This window comes from Phocoena sinus, chromosome 5, assembly GCF_008692025.1.
Source record: "Phocoena sinus isolate mPhoSin1 chromosome 5, mPhoSin1.pri, whole genome shotgun sequence".
In the NCBI taxonomy this organism is placed as follows: domain Eukaryota; kingdom Metazoa; phylum Chordata; class Mammalia; order Artiodactyla; family Phocoenidae; genus Phocoena; species Phocoena sinus.
This window is the reverse complement of record NC_045767.1, coordinates 104,869,219-104,895,099: the sequence shown is the minus strand read 5'-3', so window position 1 is coordinate 104,895,099 and position 25,881 is coordinate 104,869,219. Positions and strand designations below refer to the sequence as shown.

General features: G+C 34.5%; 1 protein-coding gene across 2 annotated transcripts in view; it reads right to left on the bottom strand.

Annotated features, from left to right (window-relative positions):
* TLL1 (tolloid like 1) overlaps positions 1-25,881 on the bottom strand; it is a 279,927-nt gene that overhangs the window by 130,729 nt on the left and 123,317 nt on the right. For both annotated transcript variants that reach the window (XM_032632666.1, XM_032632665.1), the window contains 3 exons: positions 17,279-17,457; positions 12,506-12,611; positions 4,645-4,769 (listed from right to left, as the gene is read on the bottom strand). In XM_032632666.1, coding sequence (XP_032488557.1) covers positions 4,645-4,769; positions 12,506-12,611; positions 17,279-17,457 — 410 coding nt within the window. The remainder of the gene's footprint in view (positions 1-4,644; positions 4,770-12,505; positions 12,612-17,278; positions 17,458-25,881) is intronic.

The following is a 25,881-nucleotide window of genomic DNA, read 5'->3' as shown; positions in this document are numbered from 1 at the left end:
ATCTTATAAGGGGTTACTATCCAAAATATATAAGGAACTCTTACAACTCAATAGCAAAAAAACAAACAAAGAACAACAGACCCCAAATAACCAAATTTTAAAATGGGCAAAGGACTTGAATAGCCTGTTCAAAGAAGACATACAAATGACCAATAGATACATGAAAAAAATGCTCAACATCTCTAATCATTAGGGGAATGTAAATCAAAACCACAATGAGATATCACCTCACACCTGTTAAGATGGCCATTATCAAAAAACAGGAAATAACAAGTGCTGGTGAGGATGTGGAGAAATTGGAACCACTTTAACTGCTGGTAGGAAATTAAAATGCTGCAGTCACTGTGGAAAACAGTATGAGTTTCCTCAGCTATTATAAATAGAACTACCAAATTATCCAGCAATTCTACTTCTGGATATTGATGCAAAAGAACTGAAAACAGAATCTTGAAGAAATACATACACTCACATATTCATTGAAGCATTATTCAGAGTAGCCGAGAGATAGAAACAAACTAAATGTCCATCACTGGATGAATGAATAAAGAAAATGTGGTATATACATACAATGGAATATTATTCAGCCTTAAAACAGAAAGAAATCTGTCATGTGCTAACAACATGGATAAACCCTGAGGACACTACTCTAAGTGCAATAAGCCAGTCACACACAGAAGGACAAATACTGCAGGTTTCTAAAGTAGTTAGACTCAAAGAGGTGGAAAGTAAAATGGTGGTTGCCAGAGTTGGGAGGACAGGAACAGGGAGATGCTGTTCAATAGGTATAGAGTTTCAGTTTCAGTCATGCAAGCTGGAAAAGTTCTAGAGATCTGCTGTAAAGCAATGTGTATATAGTTAACAGTACTGTATTGTGCAATTAGAAATTTGTTAATAGGACAGGTCTAATGTTATGTGTGTTTCACCAAAGTTAAAAAATAGTTAATAATAAAAAGTTCTTTATTCTATGATCCATCTCACTTTTGCATCACATGATTCTAGTGTAACTTACCTCTTCCAAGATAGAAAATTATGTTTGAATTGTATAAATGCTACTTTGATTGTGTGTGGCTGAGAAATTATTACAAATTCTTGTATTATTAACAATATGGTTAAATATACTGCTGATTGTATTTACATCTACAGATATTTTCCCAAGCAAATGTCTGCAACATCCACCATATATCAAAGATTGAGAATCCTTTTTCCATTTTTTTATAAGAACACATTTATAATGTTACTAACTCTAAATAAAACAGACAATAATGTATTACATAAATCTCTTCCCCCAAAATCTTGATAAACTCTGGAGGAGGGGAAGAAATAAAACTATATCTAATCAACTTAGCACTACCTAATTAACTTTTTCATACATCCATGGCTCCCTTAAACTTTTTTTCTTTTTTTGCGGTACGCAGGCCTCTTACTGTTGTGGCCTCTCCTGTTGCAGAGCACAGGCTCCGGACGTGCAGGCTCAGCGGCCATGGCTCACGGGCCCAGCCGCTCCGCGGCATGTGAGATCTTCCTGGACCAGGGCACGAACCCGTGTCCCCTGCATCGGCAGGCAGACTCTCAACCACTGCGCCAGCAGGGAAGCCCTCCCTTAAACTTTTATATGTAATAAATAAAATTTAGATTTAAAAGTATTTTAAGATAAGGAATGTTAAAAGAAATCCCAAGTCATCTGAGCCATAATGGTGAGATTAATTACTGAAATATTTTAAAATCTATTTCAATAGTAACTCCCTAGCCAAGTTTGAATCATCTTTGAAGATGAAGCACAAATACCAACTCCAAGAAACCTTCCTCATTCCAGGGTGCAGCTCAGTTTAGGCACCCCTCTCAGAACTGCTTTAGCATCCTTTACTGATGAGATTTACTTCCTCAACAAGTAATATTGTCTGTATAATCCCACAGATAATTGGCTATTTGTGTGTATAATCTGTGCTTCCTTCTCTGTGGCCATAATATCTGGTGCAGTACTTTTCCCATATTAAAGCAACTATTTCATTCATACAACAACTACTTATTGAGCACCTAACATATCTGATTCAGAATACCCTGAGGAAAAAGCCTAACTCCAATCCTAAAGATTATACTCTAATTATACTCTAATGTGGGAAATGACAAGTAAATTGATGATTATAGGAGTAAGACATAAGGCCAGAATCAAATAAAGTATTTAGCAACATGGGATTCCTGGGAGACCAGCGGGTTTTTAAGTAGGAGGTTACATAGGAGCCAAATTCTGAATATGAATTAGGATTTAGCCAGGAGGCAGTTAAGAGTTTTCTGGCTGGAGGAAGAAGCAAAAGGCAAGCTTACTGTAGTGTCAGGGGCTGAATGAAGTAGAGGTGAGAAACTAGGTTGTAAGGGAAATACCTAGAGAAGAGCCTGGGAGAAGAGACAGGGGAAAGTCTTGAAGGAGACATTGAGAAGGAAATCAGCCTTTATCCTAAAATAAGCAGAATAAAATTTACATATTGAAAAGTCACTTGAACAGCAGTGTGGCCAGAGAACTAAAGAGATGTAAGAATGGAGGGAAGAGCTTATTTAGGAAGCATTGAAGCAGTCCAGACAAAAGATGAGGATCCTTAGGATAGGGGATTCACTTCAAGTACGTGAGATCGATACCAAGAAGGCAGCAGGACTGACTAGTTGTGGGAAGTGAGGCAAAAGGAGGAAGTAAGTAAGGATGCCCTCCAGGTTGTGGTTTGGGAAGATCTATGTGTGGTACCATCAACTGAACTAAGGAATGTTTTATGGGAGAAGAATAAATGGGTCCATGAATAAGTGGGAAAATAGCTAAATTCTTTTTGCATGTTGGCAATATATTTTAGCCAAGAATTGTACATAAGCACATATATCAAGAGTATTCTGGCTGGAATCTCAGAGCATTATATAAGGAATTAAAGAGATTAATATTTTAGGTAACTAAAAATAACCTCATATTAATTGAAAAATAAATTTAATGTATGAGTGCTTAGAAAGTTTCCAGTATTCGAATTCCATGAACACTGAAACTGGTCTTCCATCCCTACAACCACACAGATGTGCATCCATAGACGTGGATATACTCTATGTTTAACAACACTTTAAAATTTGTAAACATAGATTTGTATGTGGGTTCATGTGTGAATACACATACACTTTTATATAATAATGAACATTCTAATCCTCAGAAGCTCCTTTATTTTTAGATATTAATTTACTTTATTTTTTCCTAGTTTTATTATGTTACTTGACATTTAATTAAAGAAGATTTACTGAGAGAATATTATGTTTGACAGTTGACAGAAGTATGAAGTAGTTATAAGCCAAAAGTTCATGGGACCACAGAAAAACTATATCAAGAGAAAATGCAAATAAAGACAAGAGACTGTATTAGAAGAAGAGTTCAGCTTCAGGAGTTTAGAAATTAAAAAGGAAAGTAATCCTAAAATTAGATCCAAGTAGAGAAGAATACATTTAGAAAATGAGAGTTACGAGAAAAAGAAGGTCCCCCAAAAGAGAGAGAACAAGAGAACAAATGAATCATTTATGAAGAGAAGAAGATGCACCACCACTCACACACCCCAGAGAGGATCTCTTTCACAAGCAGACTGCTGATTACCGGGATAAAGGGAAGACGAAGACCATTCTCTGCCCCATGAAGATGTTTCTATATGTTAATGAGCAAATATTACACTTGTTAATGAATCAGCTAGCCCTCTCTTGTACTCTACAAAGAAAGTTTCCTGGACTGGGACCAATAATCACAGTAAACTTAGTTAATATAACTTCCCAATAATTAAATATATATATAAATAAAATTTAAGCAAAGCCTATGCAAAACTTCAATGATTAATATACCCATCTTATCTCTGAATGTCTGCACAAATTATTAGAATAGCAGCCAGTTAAAACTTTATTAGTTATTTTACTACTTGTGATCTTAGTATCTGGAACAAAAAGTGAATTCCATAGGTATTAGTTTCCATAAACAAAAAAATTTGGGAAAAGCTGTGTTAAGCATGTATCTTTTATTGTTTGTGTGTGTGTCGTACATGGGCTGCTCACTGCTGTGGCCTCTCCCGTTGCAGAGCACAGGCTCCGGACGCGCAGGCCCAGCGGCCATGGCTCACGGGACCAGCTGCTCCGCGGCATGCGGGATCCTCCCAGAACAGGGTACGAACCCTTGTCCCCTGCATCGGCAGGCAGACTCTCAACCACTGTGCCACAAGGGAAGCCCAAGTATGTATCTTTGATATAAGTTATTTCAAGCATTTTGAGTATATAGGAGGTGCATAGAGTAATAAGTATTTCCAGTTTGGAAGCAGAATCTTTTCTTTCTTGGACCAGTAAGGCATTAGTGTTCTCTTGGTACATTGTTATTAAGACCTTCCTTTAAGTGGTTGAGAGTCTGCCTGCCGATGCAGGGGACACGGGTTCGTGTCCCGGTCCGGGAAGATCCCACGTGCTGCAGAGAGTCTGGGCCCGTGAGCCATGGCCGCTGAGCCTGCGCGTCCAGAGCCTGTGCTCCGCAACGGGAGAGTCCACAACAGTGAGAGGCCCGTGTACCGAAAAAAAAAAAAAAAATTGTGGCTTATTCATCTGTAAGAGCACTATCAGGCACAATTATGCTTCTGAGTTTGGGTGGTGCAATACCTGGACATCTGTACAGCTTTCTTGCCTGTGCAATATCTCCTTTGCTTAAACGGGTTCGCTGACCAATTGCTGGACGTATGCCATTATCATCACGTGAGGGGAGAATGGTATCCAGAAACATCCCCCTGAAAAAAGTCAGAAGCAAGTCACACATAAGTCACCACATTAAAACACATATATTCCTTACAAATATGTTTTTTTTTCAAACTCAAACCCATCAAAGGAGAAATATATCACTGTTAAGATTTAAAGAGTGTGTCAGACCTTCAAAACACTTTCATCAAAGTAGAAGAAAATTGTGTGCTAAATGTGTATGGCTAATATAAAGTCAGTGATGGCATTCACTTTTTCCTTAAAAATGTATATAATTTGTTTTTTAAAAGCTAAAATTCTATATAGTCCTTATCAAGTACACTATGGTTCTTGTTTTGGTAGCTCAAGATCTAAAAACACTTAAATTACCAAGTTGTCAAACAATTCTTCCTCATAGAGATCTATTTTCTTAAGAACAGCTTATAATAAATATTTTTTAGATTACTAAACTTGTAAAAGTCAAACAAAACAAGTATGTTACTATTTTTAAATTAAACTACTAATTTAACCTAAGTATTTTTTGAAGTCAAATTATCACAGTATATGTTACAAGAACAAGGAAAAACAAAGAGTCAAATTTTAGGAAGTTTAAAGCAAAATAATTTTGTAACACACACATAAATACAAACACACACATATACTATACACTATATGTGTAAAAACTTCATGGTAAAATTTATAAGCAAAAAAAAAAAAAAAAACAACTAAGCAATGCACTAATAATGCTAAGACACTGAGTTTTTCACACCCAAGGTTGTGATACAAACTTGCTGTGCATGACTAAAAATTGTGGATATAGTAAACTAAAGATACAGTCTAATTTTGCAATGAATATTAACATTTGTAGCTCTAAAGAAAGTAACTGAGCTTAAAAGTTAAATGGATTGGGAGACTATTCTAAATGGTGAGGAAATATTGTATAAAGAGAGACACTTTTTATAAAAGTATTTTAAATTAAGAAATATAATTATTAAAAAAACAAACAAACTTTGAAACTGGGATGAATGATGGGACAGCTTCTTTCCAAAAATTTTAAATGAAAAATTTTATTTAAACTGCAGGTTAAAAGAACAATATTTTAGCTCTACTTTTTCTTCCTTTAAGAAATATTTACTGGGAATTCCCTGATGGTCCAGTGGTTAGGACTCCACGCTTCTACTGCAGGGGGTATGGGTTTGATCCTTGGTCAGGGAACTAAGATCCTGCATGCCGTGCAGCGTGGCCAAAAAAAAAATTTACTGAGCATTGTTATAGACCTATAGGCCTGGATTTATAGCAGTAAATAAAAGAAACAAAAATTCCTCCCCTTAAGATTCTCACATTCTAATGGAGGAAGAAAGACTTTAACAAAGATTGTTAACTGAGATAGTGACAGATACTTTGGAGAAAAATAAGGAAGAGAAGATGGATATTGATTATCCACTGATGGGATAGCTTTTAAAAAGAGTGATCAAAGAAAAGCTCACTTGGAAGTTGACATTTTAGCCAAACATCAAGGAAGTGAAGGCGAGGTAAATGTGGTTACCTGGGAGTAGAGAGTCACAGACAGAAAGAACTTTAAGAAATACAGCAACCCTGAGATGGGAGGATGCTTTGTTTGAGTGTCAAAGTTTAACTTTTAACCTGAGGAAAACTCTTAATATGTGGATGATGGTAAACAGAGGTGTGACATGATCTATAAGTAACTTATGACTTACCTCCCTAGCTTCTAGGTAGGAGTGGTGATCTTTAGATAAAACCCAGATAACTCAAATAGATACTGGAACTCTTTTAAAGCCAAATCTAAGTCTCTACAAAACTCAATATGTATACTACCTGAGATGAAGGTAGGGAGGTGGAACTAATCATCAAAAGTGAGAGCTTGCACACACTTAATAAAATACAACTCCAGCTAGGCCAGTGCAACTGAAGGGGAAGTTGAGCTATAGGGTAGCACCGAGAAAAGTTATTCTTCAACTTTGCTACACAAATCAACAGATACATTAAGTAGGTAAGTCCAAATTAGTGAAGTGTTACAACTTCTGCAGTACTTCAGTACTAATGGAGTATTCACTATTTTCTATTCCTATTTTGAAAAAAAAACCCTGTAGTTTTCGAAAAATTTTGTTTTTTCCAGTTTAAAAAAAATGATTCAATTTTAAAAGGTCAAGGACATCTTGTAGTAGATATATTCAAACTCAGGGGGTAGAATGATGAATTTTGGCTCATTTAATCTACGGAGATAATCTGCCTTCCATTTGTATGGATGTCAGTCACCCATTCTTTTGATCTTTCTTCGTGGTCAGAGAGTTAACAATTCTCTCCTTCCACAACCAGGCCATTAAGCAATGTAGCCTCTTCCTGAACATTCTTTCAGACAGACCATAGATGGGGTCACTTACTAATCTTCATTTGTTTTACCTACATTAGAAGAGTGAATTAACTGTGCTTTTCATAAAACTTCATAAAAATTTACAATTCTCTTATTAGAAATGGGCAGTTCCAGTTTGCAAGCATGTACATTACAAATTATCTATGCATATAAAGCCCCCTATATGCAGCCCTGTTCTTCCCACAGTAAGTACCTAAATCTGCTCATGGGAAATATTGATGAAAACAACTAAAACTTTTATAGACTATCTGGGTTCAGAAGAGAAGAAACTATAAAACTTTAAATACATTAACAGAATGAAAGGCAAAAGCCACATGTTCATCCAATTGATGCAGAAAAAGCATTTGACAAAATTCAACACACTTTCATGATAAAAGCACTCAACAAACTAGTAATAGAAGGGAACTATCTCAACATAAAAGGTCATATATGAAAAACCTACAGATAACATCACGCTCAATGAAAAACTGAAAACTTTTCATCTAAGATCGGGAAGATGGCAAGGATGTTTGCTCTCACCATTTTTATTCAACACAGTATTGAAAGTCCTAGTCAGAGAAATTAGGCAAGACAAAGAGTCAAAAGGTATACATGTTGAAAAGAAAGAAGTAAAGTGATCTCTGTTTGCAGATAACACAATCTTATATGTATAAAATCCTAGTGAGTCCACCCAAAAACTATCAGAACTGATAAATGAATTCAGCAAAGTTGCAGGATACAAAATAAACACTCAAAAAGCAGTTGCATTTCTATACAATAACAGTGAACAACCTGAAAAGGAAATTAAGAAAACAATTCCATTTAAAATAGCATCAAAAAGAATAAAATACTTGGGAATAAACTTAACCAAGGAAGCAAAAGACTTACACACTGAAAATTACAAAACATCACTGAAAGAAATCAAAGAAGACACAAACAAATGGAAAAACATTTTATATTTATGGATTGGATGACTTTATTTGTTAAGATGTTCACATTACTCAAAACAATCAACATAATCCCTATCAAAACCAAAATGGCATTTATTGTGGAAATAGAAAAAATAACAGTTCTAAAATTCATATGTAATCTCTTAGGACCTTGAATAGCCAAACATATTTTGAAAAAAAAGAACAAAGGTGGAGGACTCATGCTTTCAGATTTCAAAACATATTACAAACCTTAAGTAACTAAAACAGTGTGATATTGGCATAAAGACAGACCTATAGAACAATGGAATTGAACAGGAATAAAATACACCCTAGTGTATATAATGACCTTTAACAACGGTGTTAAAGGTATTGACTCAATGGGGAAAATATAACCTTTACAACAAATGATGTTGGGAAAACTGGATATCCATGTGCAAAAGAACAAAGTTAGACCCTTATCAAAGCCATATATAAAAATAACTCAAAGGAGATTAAAGACCTGAACATAAGACCCCAAATTATAAAACTCTTAGGAGAAAACATAGGGCAAAAGCTTCATGACATTGAATATGGCAATGATTTCTTGGATATGACACCAAAAGCATAGGCAACAAAAGCAAAAACAGGTAAGTGGGACTAGGCTTTTAATTAACAATCTTGTGCACAGCAAAGGAAACAATCAAGTGAAAAGGAGAGAAAATATTTGTAAGATATATATATCTGATAAGAGACCAGAATATACAAAGAAATTCTACAGCTCAACAATAGAAAAATAGAGTAATCTGATTTAAAAATATGCAGAAGATTTGAATGGAGATTTTTTCTTATTTTTCTAATATTTATTGGAGTATAGTCGCTTTACAATGTTGTGTTAGTTTCTACTGTACAGTAAAGTGAATCAACTATACATATACATACATCCCCTCTTTTTTGGATTTCCTTCCCATTTAGGTCACCGCAGAGCACTGAGTAGAGTTCCCTGTGCTATACAGTAGGTTCTTATTTGTTATCTACATTATACATAGTATCAATAGTGTATATACGTCAATTCTCATCTTCCAATTCATCATACCCTCCTCCTTCTCCCTTGGTATCTATATGTTTGTTCTCTACGTCTGTGTATCTATTTCTGCTTTGCAAATAAGATCATCTACACCATTTTTTAAGATTCCATGTATATGTGTTAATATACAATATTTGTTTTTTCTCTTTCTGACTTACCTCACTCTGTATGACAGTCTCTCAGTCCATCAACATCTCTACATATGACCCAATTTCTTTCCTCTTTATGGTTGAGTAATATTCCATTGTATATATGTATCACATCTTCTTTATCCATTCCTCTGTTGATGGACATTTAGGTTACTTCCATGTCCTGTCTACTGTAAATAGTGCTGCAATGAACACTGGGGTGCATGTGCCTTTTTGAATTATGATTTTCTCTGAGTATATATCCAGTAGTGGGATTGCTGGGTCATATGGTAGTTCTACTTTTAGTTTTTTAAGGAACCTCATACTGTTCTCCATAGTGGTTGTATCAATTTTCATTCCCAGCAACAGTGCAAGAGGGCTCCCATTTCTCCACACCCTCTCCAGCATTTATTGTTTGTAGATTAAAAAAATAATAAATTTATTTGTTTTATTTTATTTATTTTATGTTTGGCTGCATTGGGTCTTCGTTGCTGCATGTGGGCTTTTCTCTGGTTGCTGTGAGTGGGGGCTACTCTTCATTGTGGTGCACAGGCTTCTCATTGTGGTGGCTTCTCTTGTTGGGAGCATGGGCTCTAGGTGTGTGGGCTTCAGTAATTGTGGCACACGGGCTCAGTAGTTGTGGCTCATGGGCTCTAGAGTGCAGCCTCAGTAGTTGTGGTGCACGGGCTTAGCTGCTCTGTGGCATGTGGGATCTTCCTGGACCAGGGCTCGAACTCATGTCTCCTGCATTGGCAGGCGGATCCTTAACTACTGAGCCACCAGGGAAGCCCTGTTTGTAGATTTTTTGATGATGGGCATTCTGACCGGTGTGAGGTGATACCTCATTGTAGTTTTGAATTGCATTTCTCTAGTAATTGGTGACATTGATGGCCAAGCATATAAAAATATGCTCAACATCACTAATTATCAGAGAAATGCAAATCAAAACCATAAAGAGACATCACATCATACCCATTAGGATGGCTACTATCAAAAAATTAAAAAACAAAACAGAAAAGAACACATGTTGGTGAGGATATGGAGAAATTGGAACACTTATGCACTGTTGATGGGATTGTGAAATAGTGCAGCATCTAAGAAAAAAATTATGGAGGTTCTTCAAAAAATTAAACATATAGTTCAGCAATCCCACTTACTTCTGTGTATATATCCAAAAGAATGGAAAACAGGATCTGGAAGAGATATTTGCATACCCATGTTCATGGCAGCACTATTCACAGTAGCCAAGAGGTGAAAGCAACTCAGATGTCCATCAACAAATGAATGAACAAAATGTGGTATATGCATCCAATGGACTATTATTCAGCCTTAAAAAGGAAGGAAATTCTGTTACATGCTACAACATAGATGAACCTAAAGAATTTTATGCTAGGTGAAATAAACCAGTCACAAAAAGACAAATACTGTGTGATTCTATTTGGTATCTAAAGTAGCCAAATTCATAGACACAGAAAGTGGAAAGGTGGTCCAGAGGCTGGCAGTGGGGCGGGGGGAGAGAGGAGAGTTGTTGTTTAATGGGTATAGGGTTTCAGTTTTTCAAGATGAAAAGTTTCTGGACATCTGTTTCACAACAATGTGAATGTACTTAATACTAATAAATTGTACACTTAAAATTAGATAATATAGTAAATTTGATATTGAGGTTTCTTTACCACAATAATAAAAAAATCAAATACTTTGGAGGTGGTGGCTGAGAGCTGTGTGAAATGTTTCCTCTCATGAAATTCAGAAAAAAAAAATAATGTGAATTGGATCAATTCTTCTAACAGGTAGATACAATTACTTTCAATATAGGAATATAAGTTTATTTGGGAAAAGTGAATAGGTAAATTTTGAAACAGTAAGAGAAAATAATATTTCAAGGCTAGTTGTCATGCAACTCCAAAGTTAGGTGTAGGGGGTGATAAATTGCAAGAACCTCATGGTTTATGGAAAAGCAACAATTTAAAGACATGAAAGGAATACAGAATAAGGGAAAATGTATGTTTCAAACTTTGGTATAGGTTCATTGTCTACCAAGGACAGAAATAATAAATTACCTTTTCCATTCTCCAGTACCTGCTCTATTCCAAAGAATCTAAACTCAGTTCATTTCTAACTAATATAACTCAACAGTATAAGAGAAGCACTTTGGCTAAACTGGTACCCCAATCCTCATTTTTCACATGTTTCTAAATAAAACTCAATTCCAAGCATGAAAACAAAGCTTTACAATTCTTTAAGATTATTTTCAGGCCAAGTTTATGGATGTATTTCTGCTAAAACTTCAATTCAATTCAAAAAACAATAAGTATTTGGGTAGTTATTATATTTGAACGATTATATACTTCAGAATAAAATGATTTTTAAAATACAGTTAACACTCAATTATGTTAATAATAAAGTTTGGTTGTAAAGAAGCATAATTTAAATATTTACCCAAGTGTTAAGAATTTGTTTACACCCTTCTCTACTTATTACCACACATATTTTTTAAAAACAGGGAATTAACTTGAATTTACTGTCTTCTTCCTGACCCTTCCTTTAAACATAGACATTAATGAATTGTGAAATGGGCATGGTAATCAGAAAAGAATGAGTGGAATGGACATGACTGTAAAATGGGAAAAAGATATGACTTCAGCGGTTTTAACAGTTTCAGATTCCTTACCTGGAAACCATTGCCTTGATGACATCTTGTTTAGAGTGAAATAGATCAAAACCCAAATTTATTACACTCTTAAAAATTAGCATTCAGTCACTAATGAAATAATTTTAAGGTTAATAACTGGAAAGAATATGAAGTAAAATATCTTCCTAAAATGTTCTCTGAGAATTATTTTACTATAGCATATTTCAAGTGAAATTAGTACTTGAGCAACAGAAAATACACAATAAAAACACAAGTCACATGAGAGTATAACATTCCAACTCAGCAACTGAGCTTGCTATTTGACTTGGAATGCCTAATTTTCATTAATAGTGCTTTGCCAATTTAACACACAGATTGGTTTGGTAATCATTTTAATTGAACTTTTTTAAGATTTAAGAATATTAAATAATTCAAAAAATTTTAATTTTTACTTAGAATCTATTTATTTGATAGGAAATGTGAAAATGTGTTTTTAAAATCTCAAATGCCTGTTGTTGGCTATAAACACCAATCAAGTACATTTTGTACTTTATGACAGCGATATCTGAAAGTGGTTCTAGTTCTAATGTTAAGCCTAGTTTTGTGAGGAGCCACACAGAGGAAAGGAATTAAAAGTCAAAAGTTATAACCTGAGACTCCAACCTTGAGAAGGTGTTCCTGGCATAGTGCATGATACTGTCAAAATCATATCTTTCTCCAAGCGAGTTCACTTCTCCAGGCTCCATCTTCAGAAAATTGTACTCTTGACCTAAGAATTAGGCACAGAAAGCATTTCAGAAGCCTCTTAACAGACAGAAAAGAGAACAGAAGAGCCCTTCCTGCCTCTATCTGCTCTCTACCAAATGCTGATCGCTGATCTTCACGACGTTGTATTTACACACTAACACTCAGGTACTCGCAAAAGGGTACATCCAGTGCCAATGCTTGCACTTGAATATCATCCTGAAGGAGTAATATTGAATTTAATTAATAAGTTAATTTTGGCAAAAAGGCAGATTACCAAAAGCATGCTTTGGATTTGTTTTCTTTGTATACTCTTTTACCGTCTCTAAATATTTGTTTCTTTAAAACTACTGTTTTTTTTTTAACAATATTGTGATTATAAAAAGTTACATTTTTACTTAATAAGTCTCCCACCTCTCTCTTATGACTATATTTGCCAAGACCAAAAAAAAACCAACTTCCTATTTGTGTTAGATTCTATGAAACACTGGAAAAAATATAAAAACTATATTTGTATGTACACAGAACATTGCAGGTGTTTGCTATGTGACTTTGTCACTAAAGATAAAACCACAGCAACTGAAACAAGATTCTCTTTGATGAAAATGAGGCTCTACTTGGAGGGCTTTTTTGGTCAAGAGAATATGTTTCAGAACTTACTTTTTCATTTTTTACTTTTCACGACTGCTATTTTAACTTCTGGACATCTTCATGTTAATAGATTTCTCAACTGCCTGTTTGTATCTGTATTATAATATTATTTCTTGAAATTTGAAAATAACATAGTGTTAAATGTGTAGATCTACATCAATGGTTCCAGAGGCAGAGTATTTCCTCAGAGGTTAGGTTTCAGTGATTCATTTTTCACAATTTCAGCAGCCAAAGATGGCTGCTTTTATAGCTCATTTTGAAACATCAAAGTGTAAAGTTGAGTTATTAGGCTTCCAAATTCAAGGCTGGAGTTTAAAAAAGAACTATTATTGTACAACACTTATGTAACTATTTTAATTTTATTCCAACTGCCGTATTACTACTGAATATAAAAATATTACATTAAAAATTTTCCAAAAAGCAATAAAAAAACTGAGTGATGCCACAGAGTATAATATCTTTCCTACATGTGATAAAGAAGTCTGATATACTCACTTGAGCATTAAAGATAAAACAATCAGCGTGAAGTTACAGAACCCAAGTCCCAGAGTAAAGTGTTTCAATCCACCTTACAATGAATTCACACAATAAATAGTTTTCAATGAACTAAGCACACCATATAGTAAAATACACGTTCCACAAATCTCTGGTTTATCTGTCTGTATTACAACTATTCTCGGGAAATATATCTTCAACCTTTGATAGAAGTAACTGCTAAAAACTCTCTTCTTCATTAAACATGGTAAGTATATTTTAGTACAACCAATTCTAAGGTGAGATTTTTATAAAGCTGTGGGGCTGATTTTTTAATATTAATCTATAATCCACTGGGGATTTCAAATTTCAAGCACAATATGTGGGTATACTCTCTAATTAAAGTAAAATGTTTCATAAAAATTTCTGAAAGTGGAACATGAAGCAACTTCAGTAATACATTCTGATGTATATAACTGAGCAGTTACCATGTATGTGACATAGTGTTTTGTGCTAGTTAAAAAGAACACAGCCATACTTGGTCCAAATAAAGAAAAGCAGACATTTCATAACAGAAGAGAAGAGGATCAGAGATACAGAGCACAAGTGGAACTCACCCTAAACAATTTTTTTAAAAATGACAACCTCCTTCTTGAAGGCATGTTCTAAAGTGGATTAAAGTAATCCAATCTTTGTACCAAATTGGCTCCTATCATAGTCACTAATTTTGCATATAAATGCAGCTAAAGTCCACACTTATTAGACGTTGCCTTAGAATAACACTTGATCTAAAATTTCTGAGCCAAAGTAAGTCACAAATTTGCTGAAGATTATTCTCCAATATGAATTTTTCATATTAGAATTACCTTTCTATAGTATGGTCAGCCTTCAGTATCTGCAGGGGACTGGTTCAGGCAAGCCCTTGGATACCAAAATCTGTGGATGTTTAAGTCCCTTATACAAAATGGTTTAGTACAATGAATAAGAAATTTCGATTCAGAGGTTGGTTGAATCCACGGATGCAAAACCCTATGAATATGGAGGGCCAACTGTCCATACATACAAATGATTGCAAGTGAGTGAGGAAAGTGAGAATAATCATATGTTGAGAATATTGTTGAATTCAAACAAGGTATGACAAAATGTGCATGGAGTTCCAAATACTCAGGACATCTCATGCAACAAACTGTTGTTTTCTATTAGATTGAATGTTGACTCAAAATATGAGTCAACCTTATGAGTCATATTGACTCAAAAATATGAAAAGCCATAAATTGTTTAGCACTGTGTTAAGTATTATACATTTACATACTATTTATACATTTCTGCTTGTTTTAGCTACATAAATTTATGTTGAACCAGAGTCCTATTTTTAAGAGCAAGAATCATTCTTGGAAGTTACTTCCTTTATAAGTTATTTTGTCCACATAATAGAGGAAACTTAGTAACTGTGGTTGATAGAAAACTTTTCATTTAGTTGGTAGTTGGAGTAATTTTCAGAAATATTTTCTCTTTGTCTCCCAATGACATAAAGTATAAGATGAACCTTGATAGCTGGTCAGGCAGTAGAGTCTTCTATATTGGGAGTATAGATGTTATTTACTTCTCTTTCAACACTACAGATTACTTATTTATTCTTGAAGTGATCTCTTCCCTGTATCATCACATTCATTGATTTTTCTCCTACTTCTTAGACCAAACTTTCTTAATCTTTTGAGAGATATTCTACAAAATGTTGTTTAAATATTGGTGTTCCCCATATTCTACCCACAACCTTATTTTCTTCTTCCTCCAATATTTTCCTAGACAGTGAAATCCACTAACAAATTTCTATCTCTAGATATCTTAAAGTCTAGACTCACCTTTCCCTTGTCTACTAAATATCTCCACTTGGACCATCTAAAGGCTACTCAAACTCAAGGATATGCTAAGTGAAATTATTTGTCTTTCTTCCTATTAAAAATATGTTGCTTTATCCATATTTCTTAGTTCATTTGATGGTGCCACCATTCACCCTGTTGCCTAAAAATAAAATCTTGAAGATTTGCTTTCACATGATGTCTCTCTTAAAATATTTTTGAAAGATTATTCCTCTCCTTCTTCTTGGCCTACACCACCCTAACTGAGGACGTAGTCATCTCTTATAAACGATTTATTTAAGTTTCTAATAGGTTTCCCTGATGTCACGTTCATCCTCCCCACCCCCATATCCCCATTCTCAGTTAATAATCCTTACAGCTGAAATAATTCTTTTTTTAAATCTGAACTTGCTCTGCTTTCAATCCTTTGATTATTCTCCAGTAGCTAGAGGATAAAATCTAAATTTCTTAGCTTCAGATAGAAAATCCCTATGATCTAATCTCCCTTGGTAATTACCAACTAGTCTCTCATTTGTAACTTACCATGCAGCCATTTGGGCAAATAAAAATGATTCAATTATCTGTAATTGTAGCTTTGATCATGATGCTTTTATTTTTTTCCAGTTAGAAATTCCATCACCCTTCTGGGCACTTAGAACCCCTTTACTTCTAAATTTCAGTTCCTTTGTGACGTCTCCCTTAACTCGCAAGGCACATTTTGTCACACCTTGCTTGAACTGGATTGTGTTCTCAATATAACACTATTCTCACTCGCTTGCAATCATTTGTATACATGGATATACATACACTAAGCTCTGTAATTTTCATGAATTATCTCCAACATCTAATAGTGCCTCGATAAATAACTGGCAGCAAATATGCTATGAACAAATAAATAGAGCAATGCTGTAAATCACAGGAAATTCTAAGGAATTAAATGTTTGTAACTTAAAGCTGGCCATGAATAAGGAAATAAGGACACATTTCTGCTTTGCTTCTGCTTGAAATACACACAACTTTCTAAGACAATTCTAAACAACAGGATTTTTCTTCTGGCAATTGAAATGTACTTATCTTTATGAATTATGAAAGGTAAAACAAATGAAAAACTAAATGAGGTGATTATCACACATCAACTGTTGGAGAAAATTAAATTTTAATTATATATTAACTATTGAACTACTGAAACTATTGAAAACATTCTTAAGAATTTGTCTTTAGTGTAGTTCAGGGGAAATCTCAAGAAAATATTTGGACTGTCCTGGAAATGACTCACTTCCCTGGAATTTTCTCCAGAAATTGTCCCTGATATAATATAGATTTGTATGGTAGCAGCACATTTTGTGGCAAACCTTGGATCCTTTTAAAAAGCCAACAACATAAATTATAGAATTAAGTATAGAAAATACTTTTTAAAATTTTATTAATATTAATTTATGTTTTAATAGCCTACACCCATTCTTGGAAAGCACCAAAGTTTGGATATAAAATAGCTAAATCTTAAGAAAAAAAGCAAGCCTAAAAAATGCATAAGATCATTTGGTCTGCAGGAAAAAATTAACAACATAGCAGCTATTTTTAAATCAAGCAAAATGTTGATCTACAATATCAACAAAATCAGTTCACATTTTTTAAGAAGTTAAATAGTACAATACATTTAAAAGATATTTAGTCAACCTTAAACCCAACACATTCTGAAGCCTCTCACCTGGCTGGATGTTTTCTCTTATGATAGTTACATGATTATCTCGATCTGGTCGTGTGTGTTCATGCCAAAAGCCTATCACATGGCCCAATTCATGAACAACAATTCCAAATTTATCACAGTTCTTGCCAATAGAGATAGCCTGAGGTCCATTTCCACGCCGACCTACATAGGAGCAGCATCTGGAATAAAGTAGAAAGTGCAGATGGTGGTGGACAGGGAGATGCTGAGCGAATTACAGTAGGGTGAAACTTTTGTAATGAACTGTAAAGTTCAACACATTCAGAGGCAGGACAGTTTTTCATTAATAAATATTTCATTAATAAAAATTTCTAGTAATCCTGGTAGATTTATGCACAAGTCCCCAAATAATCTATTGAAGTGCCTTTGTACTAATTCATATATTAGAAAATGTGCCTTAAATAATTTTTAGGAGTATTCAGAAGATAAATCAGAAAATAAAATACTTATGATGACGATTAATGGCTATTATACATATAGTTAAACTCAAGACATCAACTCACATGTATTTCTAATACAATTTTTTATCCTCAAAACCCATTTAGGTAACCACTTTGTCAATATCGTTATCTAACAACAATCCATTAATTCAGTATTAAAAATAAAAACAAAGTTTATTTTTCCTCTTTGAGAAAAACAATTAAGTTTGTGAAAAATGTTGGTTAATTAAGAAAGGAATTACTTTTCCTCTTCATGGGAGAATTTTTTTAAAGAAGAGAACTTTTAAGAGAAGTCAATCAAGGAAAATTAGTTTCAAAAGGTGAATTATCTAGGGTTAATGGTTGACTGGTGAAGGAAAATCAACAACTGGTAGAATTATGAGACTGTGTCAAATGGTCAGGCAAATGTTTAGTGTGACAGTCCATTTCACCTTCTGAAAGAATCTCTTGGACTTTCAGAATGTGAAGCATGCAGAGCATCTTCCTGCAAATTTTCTTCAATTTATTGATATTTATACATATTCAGTGATGCTTTTCTACCCAAAATATAGATATTCCATTTATTCATTTTGTGTGTGTGGGCATACATGCATGTGTGTCACTGTGCATGAGAGAGTGTGCACAAGCATGCAAGGGTTGACACATACGGACACACTTTAAAATAAGCTTTAAATGGTATAATAATATGGTAACTACAATCATAGTTATAAATAAAATTACACTTAAAACTTCAAAATTTAGGGTTTACATTAAAATAGCTTATCTAAGGGCCACTCCTCTAGACAGCAATAGAGGGCAGTAAATAACTGGTCTTGAATAGATGGGAATCATAATGTGCCGGACACTGAACATCTTTTCTAATTTATTAAGTTAAAAGAGGAAATTGCCCAAAATTAATTGCCCAAATTTTTAAAATGCATTTCACTAATTTCACTTTTCAGAGTAAGCACATTTGTCATTCCAATTATTTCTGTAGGCTTTAAATGCCAGTTAGAAAAAGTAATTCAGCTTATTATGTATGAATCTATTATAAGAAGAGTTAATTAAGTTTAATAAATCAGTAAAAGAAAGAAAAGTGAGGTAACTGGTAGGGAAAAAAATCAGGGAATTGTATTTTTGCTCTCAGGTAGATTTTTTTTTACCATGACTTTTAAATTTATACATACATAGTTATTTATTACATACTGAAATAGTAAAGTATTAGGTGTAGCAAAACTCAAAATTTGCAAATTTTGCAGAGATTTAAACTGAAATATTTGCTACCATAAAGCAATAGTGATGAAAGTGAAATATCTGAGGATTATACAGCAACTAAATTACCCACACTGAATCATTTTTGCTGGTTATATTCAGAGAAAAAAGTACTTTGCAAATCAAAATCCAGGAGATAGTCAAGCAATGTGGTTGATTCTTTTAATCTAAAACACCTTTTATTAGCATAATTTTACCTATAACAATTTCCAATAAATAAGATGGGGTTTCATAATGGAAAGCAAAGATACATTTCACACTGGCTTTTACAATGGTCCTGTGAAGAAAAATGTAGTGGTTTGATTTCTGAAATACTACAGGTCCAGGAATGGAAGAATTCTAGATGCTCAAATGACTAAATATATGCACATACAATTATGTATGGAATGACAGGTTAATATGCACAGTTTATTTTTTTTTTTTTTTATGCGTTACGCGGGCCTCTCACGGTTGTGGCCTCTCCCGTTGCGGAGGACAGGCTCCGGACGCGCAGGCTCAGCGGCCATGGCTCACGGGCCCAGCCGCTCCGCGGCATGTGGGATCTTCCCAGACCGGGGCACGAACCCGTGTCCCCTGCATCGGCAGGCGGACTCTCAACCACTGCGCCACCAGGGAAGCCCCACAGTTTATTTTTAATATGCACAGTTTATAAAAACATGGTTTTAACATGTCTGAGTTTCTTTCTAATTCCATCCAGGTTTGAGGCCGTTTTCTTGTACATGGCTTTTGATTTTCTGTTTCAAATTTGAGTGCTGCTTTTAAAGCTTGGCCATTATAAGCCCTACCTGTCCGCTCAAGAAAATATTTTACCAATTTTAGAGAAGCCTCACTAAGCCATAGAGAGTAAGAAGGTAATTCAAAACCCGCTATTCCCTACTTTGGCCTTGGATTGGTGGAGCAAAACCTATAAGCACAAAGAAAGTTGCCTGTAAGCTTTATGCCCTCCCCACAGCAGTCTTTTCTCAGCATAAAGATATGTTTTAAATGTAAACTCAGATTACTCCACTTCTTTACTCAATATTCTCCAATGACTATGTCGTAAATTGTGTCAATATTCAAAAGCATTCATTACCCCTCTCTAGGAGGTAATTATACATCCCTACCCTACTGTTGCTGGGTTTAGTCGTGTGACTTGCTCTGGACAATGTCATGTGAGCAAAAACTGTGTCATTTCTGGAGAGAATCTTTAAGAGCAAATATGGTTGACCATATTGTTTCTATTCTTTCTGCTACAACTGCAAGGTTCCAAAAAGAGCCTTCTCCATCAGACTGGATACCATAGTGACGACTCTGGAGTGAGCTACAGCTGATCAGTGGCGGATATATAGTAAGAGTAAGGAGTAAGTGTTTGTTGCTCTAGCTCCTGAGATTTGGGAGTTGTTTGTTACCACATCATAAATTGCCTAAGCTGACTGATACAGGCTCGCTATTTTGCTCAGAGGAAAATCAAATCACTTATTAAAAAAAACTATAAGATCTTACACAATCTTCACACACAAATATCTTATCATATAGATATTGTCTCTTATTATCATCCCTGTCACTCCACTTGAGCCATGAAGTTTCCTTGTTGTGCCCTGAGCATGCAGAAATACTCTTGCCTCAGAGCCTTTTTACTGTCTATTTTCTCTGTCAGAAACTCTGTTTCCCAGATATACATATGGCTTGTTTCCTCCTCTTTCAAGTTCTGTGCAAATGTCCTTCCATCCCACTTACACTACTTTCCTTTTTGTCCTAGAATTTATTGTCTATTAAAACATTTTATATTTCATTTATCTTTCCAGGGTTTTTGCCTCCCCACCTAGAATGTAACCTTTGGTGGGCAGAAAGTGTACCTGTTTTGCTCATGCTATAATGCTAGCTCCTAGAATACAGCCTGGCACATAACAGAACTCAATAGTTACAGAGAACATATTGGTGGTTGCCAGAGGTGGGGGCTAAGGGTGGGTGAAATGGATGAAAGGGGGTCAAAATGTACAGACTTCCAGTTACACATAAGTAATTTCTGAGGCTGTAATGTGCAGCATGGTGACTAAAGTTAACAATACCATATCATATATTTTAAAGTTGCTGAGAGTAGATCTCAAAAGTTCTCATCACAAGAAAAAAAAAAAGTGTAACTAAGTATGATGATGGATGTTAACTAAACTTATTGTGGTGATCACTTCACAATATATACAAGTCTAAAATCATCATGTTATACACCTAAAACACTATGTTGTATGTCAATTATATCTCAATAAAACTGGAAAAATTTTGAAAAATAAAAAGTCAAAAATTTTAATAAATAAATACTTATTGAAAGAACATATCTCCTAAGTGCAGGACACAGCTGACTCTAGTAATTAGCAGCAAGCATCCAAAGAAGTGGTGGAAATGCTGAAGGTGAGGGGTTCAACATGCTCTTGCTTCAGCAAGAAGGAGACTCCTCCTTCAGCCTGGCTCTCCACTTTTTCTATTAGTATAATTTTATAAATTCCTTTAAAAAACTATTTTTTTCTGCTTAAGTTAGCCAGTCTCTGTTGCTTGAGAACAAGAATCCTGGCTAGCACACCTCCTCTGCCTAACTATAACATCCTTGCAGAGAGAAAACCACTTACATTCAATTTTATAGTCCCCAAAGTTAGTATAGTAAGTGGCACAAAATGAGAATTCAATAGGAAAGGATGAATAAGTGACTACTGTTACAGTCTGAATAATTAAACTGACCAAAGTTAAATACAATTAAAGCATATGAAACCTAGAAAATAAGTTAACTCTACATTTGTTTGTTTGATTGTTTTTTAGTAATCATTAAAAATCAGCATATAATAGATGAAGGTAATAAATTCAGTTACATAAATCTCTGACTTACAAAGAATAAAATCAAACAACTTCTATTATTAAATGGTCTCACATTTTGCTGTTTATAATTAATAATCTTGTAAAATAAATAAATGCCACTGAAGCTAATAGACATTCATTGAAAATTATGTATAGCTCAGTTCAAACCTTTTGTCAATAATGAGGGTTAAAGCTTATGTCCACTGCAGATGAAGCAAAGATATCATATACTTAAAAACATGCATACAGATATATATAAATATAATGTACGATTATACTACAACTTAAAAATAAGAATACACTAGAGCTAAATGGCAAAAAGGTCTGATTTCTACTTTTTGCGTTTTAAAATTTTATTATTTTCCCACCTATCAAAGGCCTGATATGGAACTAGACACCCAATAAATATTTATTGAATAAAAATTGACTGTAGCAGAATAAGATGGGAAATATAATGCTCTAAATGATATAGGTGATTCCATATTTAATAATTCCTCCCATAAATATGGAGATTATTTTAGTTTTTATTTTTAAAAATTGCAAGAACTACAAGTTGTCTGACTTAGTGGGTAAACTCAATGAAAGTGATAATGATAAGGAGTAATAAGACACATTTGACTTCTAGATTAAAGTTAGAAACAGAACTGATAAATGTTGTCGTCCATATCAATGGCACCACCTTAAATGTTCTCCATATTCTATGGATATTTATACTAGGTATTGCTAAATGTGATACATTATATGCCACAGCTCTTATAGGATAAAAGACTCAATACTAAATCCAATAGAGTGTTAAATGTTTGACTCAAAATGTATCTTATTCCAGATGGCTTTCACTATTTTGTGTAATACCAACTGTCAAACTCTTTAATAATTTAAATTGATTTTTATGAGATATAAATGCAGCATTATCATAGCAAGAATGATGAAATAACCATAATTTCATGAAATTGTGGCCAATAATGGTAATTTCAAATGAAATTTAGAAGTCACAAAATGATTAGAATGATTAGCAGGCCAATGATCAAGTTTCATAAAAAGTATCATCCTTCCTATCACTGAAAAAATAATACAGGGCAAACTTTGAACTGGAAAATGAGCACCAAAACAAATCACCAAAATGCGACATTACTACTATTAACAGTCACAAATAAACTCGAGTCTAATTTCAGGAATGTAACTACAGATTTAAGTACCTTGGGGAAAGTCATAACTTCAGTTTTCACATCTCTAAATTGATGAAGTACATGTTCTTCAAACCCCCTTCGAATTCTTACATTTTTTAATCTCAGGATTACACACAATGTACTTTAGCTGACATGTAAATTGTTGGTACTTTCCTGATCACCTACCTATAATGCCATGTGCTGTGTGTCATGAGGGGCACAGAGGTAAGCTCCCTGCTCTCACCATTGATGAAGGTAGACATTTGAACCAACAGTGGAAATGGAGCTATTATAGCTGTTGTAGGGCAAAGTCCCACTGCAGGCAGCTCAAAAATGGGTGAGCATGAAATATGTGAAAGATTTTAACTGATGAAAAAGGAAAGTAAAGGCATTCAAGCAACTAAAACATCACAAAAACAAACATGAAGGAATGATAGTGAATGGGGGAAAATAGTTTAGCAGGATAAAACAAGTGAAATGGAAAACTTTGAAAAGAGCCAAATTAATAAAAGAAAATGAGTATAAATATGAATTTGTTACAAACAGAATTTGAGCAATAAAATAATAAGTGATTGGTGCTTTGCATGTATTTACAGAATTGAAGTGTGGGTAAAGAAAAGATGTATTGATTTGAATACATTATATATTTAGAAATATGTAATCTGAGCTATATCCACTCCTATTAGATAATCAGAAGGAAGGAAGGACAGTCTAGATTTGGACCTTAAAAGGTCCTTAATATTTAAAAATATTAAATACGTATAAAGAATTAGTTGGGACTTCAAATGTAACCAAAATTTATCAAGAGTAAGTAATTAGAGTAATTTAGAAGAAAACATTGCTTAAATAAGTCAGCTAAAAAAATTATGGTACTATCAAAATATATAGAAAAATAATAATGTATAATTTTTCCTAATGTCACTTAAGTAGGGCCAAAATTAAAACTCATTACTTTTTTTTTTTTTTTTTTTTTTTTTAAACATCTTTATTGGGGTATAATTGCTTTACAATGGTGTGTTAGTTTCTGCTTTACAACAAAGTGAATCAGCTATACATATACATATGTTCCCATATGTCTTCCCTCTTGCGTCTCCCTCCCTCCCACTCTCCCCATCCCACCCTTCCAGGCTGTCACAAAGCACCGAGCTAATATCCCTGTGCCTTGCGGCTGCTTCCCCCCAGCTATCTACCTTACTACGTTTGTTAGTGTGTATATGTCCATGACTCTCTCTCGCCCTGTCAAAACTCACCCTTCCCCCTCCCCATATCCTTAAGTCCGTTCTCCAGTAGGTCTGCGTCTTTATTCCTATCTTACCCCTAGGTTCTTCATGACATTTTTTTCCCTTAAATTCCATATATATGTGTTAGCATACGATATTTGTCTTTTTCTTTCTGACTTACTTCACTCTGTATGACAGATTCTAGGTCTATCCATCTCATTACAAATAGCTCAATTTCATTTCTTTTTAAGGCTGAGTAATATTCCATTGTGTATATGTGCCACATCTTCTTTATCCATTCATCCGATGATGGGCGCTTAGGTTGTTTCCATGTCCTGGCTATTGTAAATAGAGCTGCAATGAACATTTTGGTACATGACTCTCTTTGAATTTTGGTTTTCTCAGGGTATATGCCAAGTAGTGGGATTGCTGGGTCATATGGTAATTCTATTTGTAGTTTTTTAAGGAACCTCCATACTGTTCTCCACAGTGGCTGAACCAATTCACATTCCCACCAGCAGTGCAAGAGTGTCCCCTTTTCTCCACACCCTCTCCAGCATTTATTGTTTCTTGATTTTTTGATGATGGCCATTCTGACTGGTGTGAGATGATATCTCATTGTAGTTTTGATTTGCATTTCTCTAATGATTAATGATGTTGAGCATTCTTTCATGTGTTTGTTGGCATTCTGTATATCTTCTTTGGAGAAATGTCTATTTAGGTCTTCTGCCCATTTTTGGATGGGGTTGTTTGTTTTTTTGTTATTGAGCTGCATGAGCTGCTTGTAAATTTTGGAGATTAATCCTTTGTCAGTTGCTTCATTTGCAAATGTTTTCTCCCATTCTGAGGGTTGTCTTTTGGTCTTGGTTATGGTTTCCTTTGCTGTGCAAAAGCTTTGAAGTTTCATTAGGTCCCATTTGTTTATTTTTGTTTTTATTTCCATTACTCTAGGAGGTGGGTCAGAAAGGATCTTGCTGTGATTTATGTCATAGAGTGTTCTTCCTATGTTTTCTTCTAAGAGTTTGATAGTTTCTGGCCTTACATTTAGGTCTTTAATCCATTTTGAGCTTATTTTTGTGTATGGTGTTAGGGAGTGATCTAATCTCATACTTTTACATGTACCTGTCCAGTTTTCCCAGCACCATTTATTGAAGAGGCTGTCCTTTCTCCACTGTACATTCCTGCCTCCTTTATCAAAGATAAGGTGTCCATATGTGCGTGGGTTTATCTCTGGGCTTTCTATCCTGTTCCACTGATCTGTCTTTCTGTTTTTGTGCCAGTACCATACTGTCTTGATTACTGTTGCTTTGTAATATAGTCTGAAGTCAGGGAGCCTTATTCCTCCAGCTCCTTTTTTCGTTCTAAAGATTGCTTTGGCTATTCGGGGTCTTTTGTGTTTCCATACAAATTGCGAAATTTTTTGTTCTAGTTCTGTGAAAAATGCCAGTGGTAGTTTGATAGGGATTGCATTGAATCTGTAGATTGCTTTGGGTAGTAGAGTCATTTTCACAATGTTGATTCTTCCCATCCAAGAACATGGTATATCTCTCCATCTATTTGTATCATCTTTAATTTCTTTCATCAGTGTCTTATAATTTTCTGCATACAGGTCTTTCGTATCCTTAGGTAGGTTTATTCCTAGATATTTTATTCTTTTTGTTGCAATGGTAAATGGGAGTGTTTTC